At 36.0% G+C, this 16,480-nt stretch overlaps 1 protein-coding gene across 1 annotated transcript in view; it reads left to right on the top strand.

Annotated features, from left to right (window-relative positions):
• Window positions 1-3,929: 3,929 nt before the first annotated feature.
• Window positions 3,930-16,480, top strand: part of LOC110116302 (ribonuclease P protein subunit p25-like protein) — an 18,442-nt gene continuing 5,891 nt past the window's right edge. The window contains exons 1-5 of the mRNA XM_020849866.2: window positions 3,930-4,106; window positions 4,586-4,724; window positions 5,772-5,852; window positions 5,992-6,080; window positions 6,212-6,286. Coding sequence (XP_020705525.1) covers window positions 4,602-4,724; window positions 5,772-5,852; window positions 5,992-6,080; window positions 6,212-6,286 — 368 coding nt within the window. The 5' untranslated portion in view covers window positions 3,930-4,106; window positions 4,586-4,601. The remainder of the gene's footprint in view (window positions 4,107-4,585; window positions 4,725-5,771; window positions 5,853-5,991; window positions 6,081-6,211; window positions 6,287-16,480) is intronic.

The following is a 16,480-nucleotide window of genomic DNA, read 5'->3' as shown; positions in this document are numbered from 1 at the left end:
TAACACCTAAAACTTAAATATTACACAACAACAACTCAAACACAAACTTAACCTCATATATACCACTCCGTTCCAAATAGGGCTCACTCCGTTTCATCATCCCGTAATTTCCCGCGCTTGCCATGAAATGTCGCGCGAAAGCAGCGGAATCTCGAAGGCTGGAGAAAAGCTTGCTTCGCGACGTGTTGTGACTGATTTTGCCTTCTTCTGCTTTGTCGCACAGAAGCTGTAGGTAAGGTAAATCCCGTGCCTTCCTTTTCTTGGTAATGGTCTAGACAGCTCCTCATAGCTGTATTTGGTTCCAAAAAATGCACGGGATTCTTCCGTTTTGTCTTGTCGCAGAGCCGTATTTGGACAAGTTCCGTCCAGTGGAGCTGTATTTGGTCAAGTTCCGTCCAGTAGCTAATCTCCCTCTTTTTACTTTTTCCTTATTATTTCAGGTTATATTTGAAGAAGAAATTGCTAGTGTGTGGCATACTTTGTGTAGAATGGATTGTGATGATTTATGTGGAGAGAAGGAAGGGCATTTTTTTGTTACAATTAAATATGGAGGATTTTGGGTTGATAGAAATGACAACTTTAGAAAGAAATATAATGGTGGCAAACAAAGGACTGTCAAAATTGAGAAAGGAAGTATGAATCTTTTTATGCTCAAAACAGAGATTCTTAAAATATGTCAATGGCTCAAAGGGTATAAATATAGTATGCATTATCACATTCACAAAACATCGCCGAAGGAATACAAAATTATAAATACTGACGTAGACGTGACAGAGATGGTTAAAGTTTCAAGTGAAAATTTTCGTGCTAAGTTAGTTATCTCAGTAGAAGAGGTAGATAGAGAGCAATCAAACACAAACCTCATGGGGGTTGTTAGTGCTGAATATATGGCAGAATGTTATGTGATTCATAATGGTTGTATTTCAAGTGTTCATAATACAAGTGCTATAGATATAGGTATTGACACCTTCTTCAACGATGCAAAAAGTTTCAAGAATGCTCTTCGATCAGTTGCCATAAAGGAGAACTTTGGGGTTCGAATAAAAGCCAGTGATAAGAAACGTGTGATTGCGACTTGTTCCTATCAAGGTTGTGAATGGAGAATTCGAGCTTCTTTATGTGAAGACACTCAATCTTTCCAAGTTAGGAGACTAGATGGAGTACACACATGTCCTGGTATAAATCGAGCTGGGAATAGGCTGGCAACATCTGCTTGGGTTGCCAACGAGATACAGGAAATGGTAAAGAGGTACCCAGATATCCCACCAAAAGAAATAAATAGTAGTCTAGAAAAAGAGTATGGATTATCGTTACCTTATATGAAGCTTTGGAGGGCTAGAGAGGAAGCCCGTGATGCTTTATTTGGTTCAGTTGATGACAACTACAAATGGGTTCCAACATTAGCAACAGAACTCCTTCATATGCATATAATAACCGCTGATTTATCATATTGCCTATGGTGTAGGTACAAACTAGCATATGAAGGGGCAATTTTCACATTACCCGGAAAGGATCTTTGGCAAGTAGCAGAGAATACGGAACATGTTGGTGTACCTAGTACTTGTAGGCAAGAGGAAGACCTAGGAAAAAAAGATTGTTAAATTTCTTGGAGCAAGATAAGAGGTCACATAGGTGTGGCAGATGTGGTTTATGGGGCCATCATAGGAGTACTTGCAAAAATCCATTGCGAAATAATATTAACAAGGACAATTTGAGTACAGAAGTTGGACGAAGAAGCCGGACAAAGTTGCCAAGCAGACGGAATGGAGAGGATCATCAACTTGAAGATTTCGAGTTCTCATATGTGATTGGATTTTAGGATTGATAGCATTCACTGCTCTTTAAGAAGTCCGTGTTTTGACTTTTTGAGCTAGTACATAACAGCTGTAACTTTTTTGAGCTAGTATATAGCAGCTGTATTTTTTTGAGCTAGTAGATAGCAGCTGTAACCGCTGATTTTTTGGGCTAGCAATATCAACAACTTTAAAGTATTGACTGTTATGAATTAGCCATTCTCTTGATTCAAAGAAATTTTATGTATTTAAGTTGAATGCTGTAGAACTATGACGTTGGTTGATTGCCTGACTTGACAAATCTGCACGTTCAATTCATATCTGCACGTTAAATTAACTTTCGTCTTCTCCCATTAAGCCATTATCTGCACGTTATTGACTGTTATGAATTGCCTGATTAAAGTTTGTCCGTTTTCAAATTCAAATCTGCACGTTATTGACTGCACGTTCAATTCATATATGCCAGATTAAAGTTTGTCTACAATCTTTTTGAGCTGTTCTGAATTTATACCAAATTCTGATATACAAAACTGATACAATTGTAATAAAACAGCTTAAAAAGGTTACAAAATTGATATACAGAATTCTGTCCAGCATGAAGTCCGAAATTCCTTTTAGCATGAAGTTAACATTTCCTAGCTGCAGGTTTTTTTGAGTTGAACAAAGAGCTGCTTGACAATGACAAACAGGAGAGAAAAATGCATAAAGATGATCAATAATTCAACATAACAACTTACAATACCCTTGACCAACACATCAATAAAAGGTTACAAAACTGAACATAACAAAAACAACATTTTCTGCAGTCGACACAACACGTTACAAACACAAACGGATGATTACATCAACAACAACAATTACAATGAAGACTTTCATCAAGAACATCATCCATTCAAGCATATTAATAACCTTCGCCTCAAACACTTTGCGCTCATCGTCTATACCAAAAGATGCATTTTCAACTTCATCTATCCATCTGAAGTATCTGCAGTCGTCATCAGTTCGATTATTCACGCACCTATAAAATTTTCTTCCATTATTAGGTCCACGGTGGCAAGTGTACAATACACAATTCAGGTGACAGTGACAATAAACTTCAGATCGTTGGCGTCTATCTCTCGTAGCGAACGAATTCGTAGAACTCATTTGAAACGTTTTGGAATAAACCAACCTTTTCTGTAACAAAACAGAGAATTTTTAGGAAAGATAACACTCATGACATTCTGTATCAAAAAAAAAAGTGGAAAATACCATTTCTGTGGCAAAACAGATATAATTCGTGACATTCAGAAATGATAAAACATTCTGTAACAAAAAAAAAATTGCCGCTAGCAATCGGATATACAAGGATAGAAAAAACTTATACAAGAATAGAAAAAACTTATGGAACTCTATTAATCAAAGAAGTTACAGAATAGATAAAACTCAGCCGCTATTCCTATAGAAAAACGAAAGCAAAATCGCAGATTTACCCAAAGGAGTAATACCTGATTTTTATCAAAAGAAGTATACATACGAATTTACAGAAAAATCGAACCTAAACTCAGCCGCTCCTCCTACATCGAGGAGATCTTGCTCTGCTGCCGGAGAGATCCCCGGAGATGACTAGTGCCTTTGGAAACAGTCGTGACGCTTTGTTTATGGATGGATGACCGATTTACATCAGCAGACGATTTGATGTATGAGTTGGATCCATTATCCATTAGGTTCGTCGTAATCATCAACTGATGTAAAGATCAGTTAGAAAGACTCCAGAAGATATTGATCGTAAATAAGAAAAGCTTCGGCGGAAAAACTCACGCTGGATTTTTAGGGCTACCGAAATACAAACTCACACTGGAGATCTAAAGCAGAAATAATGACGGAGACGGAGTGAGTCATGTTTTTGACGGAATGGCAGATATGAGGTTAAATTTGGATTTGAGTTGTTGTTGTGTAATATTTAAGTTTTAGGTGTTAGATATGTAAAATATAAGGTATAAAGTGGTATGTATATAAAAACCCCTAATTTTTATAGGTGTGAATAGATTTAGATGATAAAAAATGTAAAAAAAAATTTCTTGGGCATAAAAATTTTGTACTAAGCCGTCAATCTGGGCAACCCGCAGAGCCGCGCATCATATGCTAAAAAAAATTACGATTTTGCGTGCAACGATCGAGCAGAATCATTCTTGACCGTAAACTGCTCAAATTCTCGCCACGTAATGAAACAAACCCCTGCCGAAGAAGAAGACCATTTCGCTTCGAAGCGGATTATGAAGTGAAGCCGTTGCGGGAGCAGAATTCAGGGCCGAAAATTATTACGCAGCCAAGGTACAGGGCGGAGCAGGGCAAGGATCAAATTTTCTCATATTGGATACCTAATTTTCTTCCCTTCCGACCTCATTGGTGTCAGTGTATGAGCCATCCCCTCAATTCTCTTCATTATAGTCAGTCTTCTTTGGATTTTGCACACTCGTTCTTCCCCTCATTGTAGTTCTCCTTCAATTGGCTTGGTTTAAAGTGATTTAGATTGACGGCCGAGTGATTTCTCTTTGGTATTGGTTATCTTGATGGAGAGTTCTTTTGTTTTTGGTGGTTTTCGATTTTGTCACATCTAGTCGAGGGGTTTGAATCTGCTTAAAGAAATAACTTATTTGCGTTCGAAATTTTTAGATTTCAAGTGCGAGGTGGGATGGAGAGGAGAGGGAGGGTGGTTGTGCAAGTTTTATTTATTTATTTATTTTGTAAAAATATGCATTTGCGTTTCGTCAACAGACGGGCTGTTTTAAAAATTGAGAATTCTCGTTCAGGTTTTGCGAAGAGAAGATGGATCGGTATCAGAGGGTGCTGAAGCCCAGGGAAGTTTCGCCTTCTAAGGAGAATGAAATTCGTATAACTTCTATGGGAAGGATGCGCGGTTATATCACTTATGCCACTAACTTGCTTCTGGTATACATTTCCTTCTACATTCGTCTTACGTTAACGTTCTTTTTTTTTTTTTTTTAATTAGCCATATGTAGCCTTGTTTCCTAATTTTTTATGTTTGGTTTTGGGTTACTATTCATATGTTTTTTTGTATATTCGTTTGTTGTGGAATTTGTGCGGGCTGTGAAGTTTTTCTTCTTCTTTTTTTTGAACATTTGGACCAATTAAGACAAATTCACACCCACGTCACCTACGTAAGTTTCGAAGAGCTTTTGATAGCCAAAGCTCCCAACTAACAAATCAAAGTGAGCTGTGTGATCTGCCTTGGGCCATGAAGTTAGTGTCATTCTTGATTTATAAAATTTGGAACTTTATGGTGTCTTCTCCTTCCTAGTTGGCATCTGGGCATTTATGTGAAAGTTTTTTGACTATTCAGTCCAATGTTTTGGTCTCTGGGCCCTTTGTTGTGATGAACTAAATTGACCCATCATACAATTATGTGTTAAATTGATGGATAAGCAATCCACATTTAGTCACGTTAAATAAAGGGTGGGGTTTCCATTTTGTCAAATGATCTTTAGAAGAAAGTTTTGCTTGTGCTTTTTGCTGGATATTAAAGTGGCTTGTGATCCCTTAAGGAAAATTATGCTATGCTTAGAGCTTTCTTTATGAAATTTATTAATTTCCTATGTTCCCCTCTTTCCAATATTCTTTGGTCATTTAAGGCTAAGGTTGTAACTCTTAAAGATTTATGAGTTGTTATAATAATGCATTAGCATTTAAAAGGAAACTAGTTGACTAAAATTTATTATTGATGGAATCATCTGCAGTAAAAGTTTTTTTTTTTTCTTTTTTATTCATTGATTTGACTTCAGGAAAATGAAAGATTACAGTTTTTTTACCAAATGGTAAGTCCAAGATGGATTTTATCAAAATCATGCTTTGGGAATTTTTCGGCAGTGCGTTGATTTTTGTATTAACTTTCTATTAACATGGTTGTGCATCTCATGGTGTAATTTTCCATTGTTTTGATTTGATGTTCTAATGGCTATTTCTCCATTGATTTTTAAGGACAAAGATTCGAATAAAATTGTCATCAAGGCAATGGGGAGAGCTATTAATAAGACTGTCTTGATTGTGGAGCTAATTAAGGTAAATCATAAACAATTTTCATTTGAATTTCTTCCTTGGGATTATCAGGTCTTTCAATCATTATGTTGTGTTGAGATTATGGAAGCTAAATACGTCAGCTGATTTAATGATATTCTATATTTATGCTATGGCATTGTAGAGAAGGGTTGCTGGTCTTCATCAAGATACTAAAATAGGATCCACATTCATTACTGATTCATGGGTGCCTTTAGAGGAAGGCCTACTTCCGTAAGTGGATCTTATATCTTACGTTGCAAGTGCATGCCTAAAGATGTAGATGATCATCTACTGTAGCTTTCCATGTCTTCTTTTGATTATCACATATTTTCTGATTGAAATTGCTGATGGTTCTTGGTCAGACTGGAAACTACTAGGCTTGTGTCAGTAATCGCGATTACACTCTCTAAGCAAGAACTTGATAGGTCTTCTGTTGGGTGAGTACTAATTTCTGAACTTCCATCCATTACACATGTGATTTTCAGTTGTTATAACCGTTTGATGCGCATCTCCTAATCTTCTTTTTCTTGGCTCCTGTCCATGTTTACATAATCATCGAAATTACTCTGGTAGATTTCTACCTAAAAGCTTGCATCAAGCAGATTTTCTGCTCTGTATGCTGCCTGTAATTTACCATTTTACTGTGGATATCGGATTATGTTGAATGATATGTATATAATACGACACATACACTAGACATGCATAATATTAAGAATATAGATAATAATACTTAGCATGATATTATAATATTATATACAACAACAAGCCTTGATCCCACTACGTGGGGTCTGCTACATGAATTCTTTATTCTCCATTGTGTCCTGTTAAGAGTCAAATTCTCATTTAAATCTAATAAAAAAAGGTTTCTAATATTTTCTAACCAAGTTTTTGAAAGTCTACATCTACCTTTCTTAACATAAGCCAAATCTAATACATCTACTCTCCCAATCGGGCCATCAAAAGGCCGCTGTTTTAAACTTTCTCTAATCTTATCTTCCACTAGAGCTATTCCAACCTTTTCACGTATATGTTTGTTTTGTATTCTGACTCTAAGAGTAAAGCCACTCATCCACCTTAGCATCCTCATCTATGCAACACTTAATATTATGCTTCTCTTTTAATAGCCAACATTATGCACTAAATAGCATTATAGATCTCACTACTATCTTATAGAATTCTTCCTTCAGTTTGAGGGGGGCATTTCTATCACACAACAAGCATTCCTCCACATCAACCATCCAACTTGAATTCTACAAATTAAATCCCCGTCTATTTCACCATCAGTCTGCACAATAAACCCAAGATATCTAAAATGTGTACTCTTATTAATGACTTCATTGCCTAAAGTCACAAATCTCCCACTAGATCTATTACTATTAAAATTATACTCCAAATATATTATTTTAGATATAGTGAAACGAAAACCTTTAGACTCTAAGTTTAATCTCCATAATTCAAGTTTACCTTCATCTTCCTCAATAGTCTTATCAACAAGAAGAATATCATCATAAAAAGGCATACATCAAGGTACAACTTCTTGCAAATGTATAGTGAGAACATCAATGACTAAAGCAAAAAGATATGGGCTTCGGGATGATCCTTGATGTAATCCAACTGAAACAGGAAAATACTTGCTCAAACCACCTTGTGTTTGAACACAAGTAATAGCTTATGCATGCATATCCTTAATGACTTGAATATAAATATAATTAACCCTTTTTCTTTTCTAGAATTCTCTATTGCACTTCTCTTGGAACTATCATATGCTTTCTCTAAATCAATAAAAATCATATGTTGATCCTCCTAATTCTCTCCATACTTCTCCATCAAATCTCTCAATAAATGTATAACTTCCATAGTAGATCTACTCGGCATAAATCCAAATTGATTGTCAACGGCAAACTAATGACCCCTAAACCCAAATATGCGCGAAAAGAGGGAAACTGACGACTCAAAATGACAGTCGACAGACACGACACGTCACTTAAATGGTCAAACGACCTTTGATTGCTAAACGGATTGTGTTATTGCGACTAGAGCATCGAATTCACATAAGAGGGAGCACCTCAGAGTCGAATCGGACAAGACCGTTCAAAATCGGTGATCGACTCCCAAAAACGACCCATAGCGCTGTCCAAATGACGTTCGATTGCAAAACAAATTTCGCCGTTGCGCTTGGGACATTTGAGTCATCTAAAAAAGACTATAATTTTGCCTGATGAAAATTGAGCGAGGAAATCGACGCGGATTTCGAGATGAGGTAAATAAATTTTAAGGAAATTGCACTTTTTTCAAGATAAATTTTATTCTGATTTTCGTTATTAAATAATAATAATATAAGAATATTATTATTAATTTTGAATTAAAATAGAATAAAATAATCAGTCGAAATCAAATGAATACCTTACCTCGCCTGCACCTAGGACGTCGGTCATGAACTAGGCACATCGATTGCGAGCTTCGCACGATGTCCGCACGACTTATGCACGATCTCAGTTCGATGTTAATATGAGAATGAAACGAGGCTTCTGTCTCTGTTCTTCCACTCGCATTCGAAGCTTAGTATGTTGTTCATCTCAATCATACAACCGAACCTCTTGTCACCTGCCTTCTTCATCATCAATCCATCAATTCGGCTTCAACCACCAAACTCCAACTAGGGTCCTCACTTCAACCAAGCTCCTTCAACTTCTATTTGATTGAGCCCCCAACTAGCCGTCCGATTTATGTTCGAAATTCTCCCCCAGTTATATCTGAATTCCCTCACCCGTCTTTTCCTCTCAATCAGCCCGAATAAGGTTCGCATACTCCTTCCTCTATTCGAAACCTGCAGCCATATATCCCCCTTCTTGTACTGATCCCAACTTTCCACACCTACGTTCATACACCCCAATCAGATACCCACGTCGGAGCCCAATACAGCCATCGACCCACTTCTCCTCCCTACTGCAAATGCCCAACTCCATTTCAATCCGCCAGCCTCCCAATCGCAAATCGCACCCTCTCCCATCACTATCTCCCGATCTACCAAGCCTGCTGGCCGATTAAAGCTTGTAGCCAACCACTAGCCTCTGATTTTCACAAACCTCCCTCCTATTCTCTCATTCATCCGAGATCCATGAACTGCCCGTCTGATCGATCCGCAGCCGCACCCTACCTACCGAACTGAGCTCAACAGAGCTGAGTAGCTCCTGTACAGCAGGCAAAATTATTTTGGTATTTCTTATTCTGTTAATTATGATTAAATTATAATTAATTATAGTTAATTATCATCCACTATAATTAATTATTATTAATTATAATTAACTATAGTTAATTATGGTTAATTATAGTTTATTATCATTACTTATGATTAATTATAGTTAATTATCATTATTTAAAATTAATCATCATTCATTATTATTATTATTATGAAAATAATAATAATAAAGTTTAAAAAAGAGAAAAAAAAGAAAAAGGAAAGAAAAAGAAGAAAAAGAAAAAAAAAATATATATGTTTGTACGTTTGTTTTTTCATTGTCACTGCCCTCGGCCTATATCGTCGCTGTCATACCTACATTACCACTGTCGATTCGATCACAAAGATATAATCCTGAAACCCTGCCCTCGGCACTTGCAGTGCAGCAAGCAACCACCTATGCATGATTTTCTTAGCCCAATGGCAGGAAACTCGTTGCAGTATCTACTACAAGGCAAGTAAGCCTTGTGCACGATATCGACATACAGATGAGTACAAATATCCACTGACGGTTCACCTACGGGTGAGAATCAAGAACCCGTCGCATACACAACAATTCACACAAAGGCGATGATAGACAACAAGAAATGAATGCAACAAAGCCCTACAATCAACATCAACATGTGAGAAAGGCATATTCAATCATACAAGAAGCAATGATCGATCATGTAATGAATTGCCAACTAAGAGATGTTTGAAAACTTTGAAGCAAATGCAGCTTGCATGAAACTAATGTTACTGCAAATAAGCACACTAAATCATTTATAGATAATGATAGTGGATATGATGCAGATGCAATGAGTTCCCTACAAGTGTTTCTAAGGAGATTGTAATGGACGTACAAGTAGGGAATCTTTGATGTGACGGTGCGTATGTAAGCCAGAATCAAGAGCTCGCTATGAATATGAACACTTGCAAGTAATTGTAAGGAATTTGTCATGCCTACGGTAATCCATCTACTACGAGAAACGTGCATCACATGTGAGATCCTTCCTACAGTCAACAATCACTCGATGGCAAGTAGATACATTGATCCCTAGCAAAGATCAAATGACCAATGTACAACGTTCACATCGGTAGTACCTTGCAAACAAGAGGGACAGATGTGTATTGCTAGGCAGCATGCATAAGGAAACCAGTGATGAACACAGCTCAACTAGTGGGCCACCTCAACATGCAAACGGATGTACTAAACTTGCTTGCAAATGATAATATTCCTTGCAAACATCCATAAGCAGTGGTGATAGTAGACATGCTGCACGGATGCTGAGTCCCTTGTGAACATAGATACACATGTAATATGATATTTGCGAGTAGGGACTGAAGATCGTAACAAATACCGGAAGACTACAACAGATACAACTGTCTGCGAACTGTTGTAGAAAACCCTTGTAGTTAACAACCACATTGAGAAGAAGCGCATTCATTTTACATTGGACTTGAAAGTTTTGTTGATAAAGTATAACTAAGTCCTCCAATTGATAACTCCAGAGATTTTGATAGTGACAGTTGGGATAAAGGCAACTCGGTGTAAGGAGGTCTATTGATATGTTACCAGAAGGTCCTAATTGTGGCATTAAGCATGCAAGGTTGAATGATTCTATAGAGTCAAATAATGATCAGTTAAAAAATATCTTATCTCTTCAAAAATATCGGGTCTTCCAGAAAAATGCCGCACTATTTGAATGGAAGATAAATATGCGGAAACCAAGTCCCACAACTCAATGTCCTACATGCGCATCTTAAATGCATATAATGGGCTCCTCGAGTATATTATTCTGGTAAGATCTTGAAATTGGAGGTTGAACTTTCATGTTCTTCAAAGATATCAGTTTTAGCTGTGGTTTGAAAGGAGTCCTGGTTGCTATGTCAGGGGCTATAGGAGAAGCTCCTATGTGCATATAAGATACTAAAATGTCGTTGGGATACTGAAAAATATCATGTGCTTCGTCCTATCCATGCTTCTAGGAGACTACCTTGTGACAAGCTGAAGATGGGGGAGCCTATCGATACAATAACTCTAGTGGTTCCATTGAGCCCTTCCATGTATGCAACTTGAAGAACCTTGCAATTGAAGTTGGAGGTCAGGTTTTAAGCAAATTCAAGTTGCAGAAACTCGAGTTCAAAAGATTATAGGGGAAGTTGGAGATCGATGAAACATTAGTTCTAGAGGAAAGAACTGCTGATCTACATGGATTATTCCTCAATACTATTACAGTCAATGATCCGCAAATGTCATATGAAAGTACGCTGCTAAAAAAAGCTACTGGATCTATAATACTCATACAAACAAACATAAGATGTTAACGATGCCCAATGTGAAATCCTCTGCACTTGTCAACAGTATCCACCTGCATAGCTAGCTACATCTAGAAATGCAAAAAACGCCCCTCTTATGTATTAAAATACGCATTTATATATATTTTTCATAATATGCATACATTTGTAGGATATAGAGGGTTTCATTCAAGCATGTCATTTGACATTATAATTATATTTTAAAATGGCATTCTGCATGCATTTGTAGGATGCAAAGAGGGTTTCATTTAAGCATGTCATTCAATATTCCAATTATATTTTAAAATGATATCTTGCATGCATATATAAGATCTAGGGGGTTTCATTCAAATATTGTCATTCGACATTGCAATTGCATTTTAAAATGACCTCATGCATGCATCTGTACGATGCAGAGGGTTTCATTCAAGCATGCTATTTGACATGGCATTTACGTGCAAATTGTTGTATATGCATGGTCAATTAACATTAAATGAAAATACCCTCCTGCATGCATTTGTAATAAGCAGAGGGGTTCACTCAAGTATATCATTCAATATTGTATTTACATGCAAAAATATGACATGTATATGCATTGCAATATGTAGAACATTGTATGCAACCATGCAAATATTCATGCTGATGTGTATACACACATGCATATACATCATAGAAACCCAATGCATACATACAATTGCCATATAAATATATCTAATAAGATGCGTGCAAAAGTATATACCCGCATGGGCCCTGACGAGCATGATGTATGAATAGTCGTAACGTCTTAGGATGCTATGCAGGTCAAGAAATGAACTTAAGTTCAAGCCCGATCCTTCTACGTAAATAGATAGGTGTCGACACGGCTCGAATCATCAAACAAATATATAATTGCAAAGTAGATCGAGATATTTATTTTATACGTTCATATTAGGCCCTCAAAGTCTATAATAGGAAGAATCCATTAACAAAAGCATAAAGCCAGCGACAAACTTGATCCTCTGCGGCAAGTAGACAAAGTCGATAATATTCAAATAATAAGATGAAATTACTCATATACCATGATGATAGTCGTGTTGATAAAAAATCTCAATCGGAGGGGACTCTACACTTTCAAATACCTCCAAACTTTAATAAAACATATTTTTGAATGACTTCAATGTAACCCTGATGATGGCCGTGTTGACACAAAATCTCAATCGGGAGACCTCAAACATCTAAAAATGTCTCTCAAATTCCTAAATACCCATAAAAATCTAAAATTCTAAAATAATCATCTAAAATTCATATATTTAAAATGAAATTAATCATCAAACAATTAAAACCATAATACTCATCCACGCTCTGCAATAGTTTGCTACTTCATCTTACAAATAACTAATTTCTAGTCGAGATTATTACTAGGATTTATTCACAATCTGTCTCTTACCAGTAAGGATGTGACACATGTCCTCTAACCGGTGCTTTCACTATCAAATGACACCACATCGATGGTTTTTCCGCTAAATGACACCACTAGTAAATGATTATGACTGGGACTCTTTTAAACTAGTTGGTTTTGCCGCCAAATGGTGTTATTATATTACGGTCATGGTCAAAGCCCGTATGTTCCTCAACAGCTTCAAATCATTGAATAATGAATCAATATGATATAACCTATTAGGTGCAAAGTCCTCTGTTAGCTAAGCTGAATTCAAATTTATCTCTTTAGATAAATATTCATCTCAGGTCTTCAATGCACCCTTGGATGAAGTAACTCGTGATTGCCGACAATGATCCTTTTGTCAGGTTGTGTCGACTACCTCCTCTGACTAAGTAGACAAGGGCCATTATAATCCAGGATGACAGAACCATGGGTGCTTGATCGGGTTTATCATCATTCCCCTTACCATCTGCTTTATATGCAAGGTTGTAAATTTTTAATTTTAACTATCAAATTTTTAATTACGTAAATCATGCTACTAATGCTTGATACTACATATCTGTTCGATAATATGTATCTATTTGAAGACTAGCCATAATCGAAAGTTTTCTCTCGCTATAAGGTGGGTTATTAACTATAGGGGCTTGTACCTATATGAAATAAGAACTAAGATCATAAAGTTCTCGCAAAATGAGGGCAAAATCTCTGGGTAGTTTCTTATTTAAAATCCAATCTATCTTATGAAAATTTGCCTCGAAACTTACTCATTAAAATTGTCCTCGACGACTCAACAATAGAAAATGGAGAGGCTGGGGCATGAATTTTTGGAGCCCACACAAACCATCCTCCCTTTCTTCCAACCTTCAGCCAGTGTTCACTCTCCATCATCCTGTCGATAGCCTCTCTTCAAGCATTAGTAGCCCTTGCCTAAAATTTATTTTATCTTTCAACTGAGGAAACCCAATGATGTCCATGGATAGCGAGATCTCATCCTCCTACCCAAATATTACTGATTTAAACACCAAAAACTCTGGACATGTAGACAACGCTTCTCATCTTTCTCCTCTTATAAAAAACCACATATTTAATGGACAAAATTTTTTGTAATGGTCTCAATTGATGAGAATGTTTATTTGTGGGAGAGAGAAAGAGGACTATCTTTCTGGTGAAGCCCTTATACATCCTCAAATTGATCCTCTCTATAGAAAATGGAAAGCATAGAATCATCAAATCATTTATTGGCTCATCAACTCCATGAATGTAAAAATCAGTGAGAACTTTCTTCTTTATGAGACTGCCCAAGAAATATGGGAGGCTGTTAAAGAGACCTACTCCAGTTCTGACAACACTTTTGAGATATTCGCAATTGAGACCATACTTCATGACTGGTGATAAGAGGACCTAATGGTAACTCAATGTTTTAATACTTTAATCCATTATTGGCAACAATTAGATATGTTTGAATAATATCCATGGAAATTATCAGAAGATCATGCACTTCACTGGAAGATTGTTGAAACAAAAAAGAACATTCAAATTCTTGATGGGTTTGAACAAGAACTTGGATGGCATAAGAACTTGGATGGCATTAGAGGATGGATCATGGGAACTAAATTTTTCCAAATCTCTGGGATGCCTTTTTTTAATTGAAGGGAAGTGAGCAAAAGAAAGGTCATGTTGGGAGGCCTATAAGGATCTCCAAAGGTTGAAGAAGGAAATGCTCTTATTGTCTGCAACAATCGAAATACCTCAACACCATCATGATTCTTCTTTCCTTAGCAACAAATTTAGATTGAGCCCTAAATCAACTAGATATCAAAAATGCATTCTTGAATGGGAACCTAAAAGAAGTCTACATGGAGATTCCAATGGGGATTCAAAAGTCTTATGGAAAGGATAAAGTGTGTAAACTGTTGAAATCCTTGTATGGATTAAAGCGGTCTCATAGAACATGATGATTCTCAAAGTATGTAAAATAGATAATGTCAAGATTATACCTTATTTGTCAAGTAGTTAGAAAGAACCAAGGTAACATTACTCATTATATATGTGGATGACATCATCCTTGCTAGAAATGATATAGATGAAATAATGAAGATCAAGTAGGCTCTGTCCAAGGAGTTTGAAGTTAAAGATCTAGAATCACTTAGTTACTTCCTTGGTATGGTTGTAGCTTGATCAAGTAAATGTATATTTGTTTTCCAACGCAAATACCTTAGAACTACTAAAGGAGACCATCCTTCTTGGATGCACACCAACCATTATATCTATGAATCTTAAGAAGAAAGTTGGGATAGAAAAGGAGGGGTTTTAGTAGATAAAGGAAGACATCAATGTCAGGTAGGGAAGCTTTTATACCTCTCTCACACTTGTCCAGATATTGGGTTTGTTGTGAGCATAATGATCCAATATATGAGTAATCCTATTATCACATTCCAGAATATATCTTGAAAGAATTACATTTATTTTTTATTTTAATCGTTTAACTAGAGCTTACTAATGAATAACAAAAAGAAACATAATTGCTTTTGTCTATAATTGCACATAGAAAAATTATGCATGTTATCTAGAGCCTCATATCATAGGATCTTTATCCTTTCCTGAAATTATATAAAATCACATAATGAGCATATAACACAGCAAGTAATTAAATCTCACAACTGAAATTAATGTAAGATAAAACAGAACAATATGTTATAAATCATATAAAGAAATATATGCATAAATTTTTATACTTATTATTGATATCAAATTATCCTTCTATAGTTCATCACATCTTAATCCATTACACTATCAGTCACCATATCAATAACAGTCAACAATAATAATGTCAGTAATAATATTAATATCATGATCAATAATGTTAAATAGTGTTTATAATAGTAAATAATATTAATTTCATTCACAATATCAGTATAATATTCATAGCAGTGTCAGTATCAGTATTTAGATATTCAATGAGTGTATCTTAAGGGTATTTTACTCTTGCATTTATGACTCTCAATCACTCGTCCACTATAACTCCCAATCAATGTACTCCTTATAACTCCCCTTGAATCACGTGAATTAGTCGTCCCGACTCCTTATAACTCACAATCAATCTCTGCTCCTAATAACTCTCAATCAGTGAATCACGTGGATTAGTAGGGTATCACGCCGAGTCATCATATCATGTATCTAACATCATTCAGTACTTTATTTAAAATATAATAAAATTATATCAAATCGTTCAGAATGAACAAATCATTAATATATCCAAACTTGCACGGTGAAAGCTTGTGAAATTTAGAAATAATGCATTTTATTTTGCAGATGTAATAGAGATAAATCCATAGAAATCAAAATCATCTAAAATAAATGTAAGAAGATAGTTACTTATGATGAATAAAATAAAATATGTAACAGGAATGACTAACAAATATGATCCAAATATATTTCTCTCTTCTCTTTTCTTTCCTTCTTTCAATTTCTTCTTGGCCAATGTGGGCTCCAAAAATTCGGCCTCGGCCTCCACTCGCTTTTCTTATTCGGCGAGGGAGTTTTAACGAATTAAGTTCCGGGGTAAATTTTGGAAGGCAGATGGGTTTGTAGATAAGACACTACCTAGAGATTTCGCCCTCATTTTGTGAGGACTTTATGATCTGAGTTCTGGTTTCCTATAGGCGCAAGCCCCTATAATTAATTACCCCTCCCGAT

This window comes from Dendrobium catenatum, unplaced genomic scaffold, assembly GCF_001605985.2.
Source record: "Dendrobium catenatum unplaced genomic scaffold, ASM160598v2 fragScaff_scaffold_156, whole genome shotgun sequence".
NCBI classification, from domain to species: domain Eukaryota; kingdom Viridiplantae; phylum Streptophyta; class Magnoliopsida; order Asparagales; family Orchidaceae; genus Dendrobium; species Dendrobium catenatum.
Note: the sequence above shows the minus strand (reverse complement) of the source record. Positions and strands in the feature narration are given on the sequence as shown.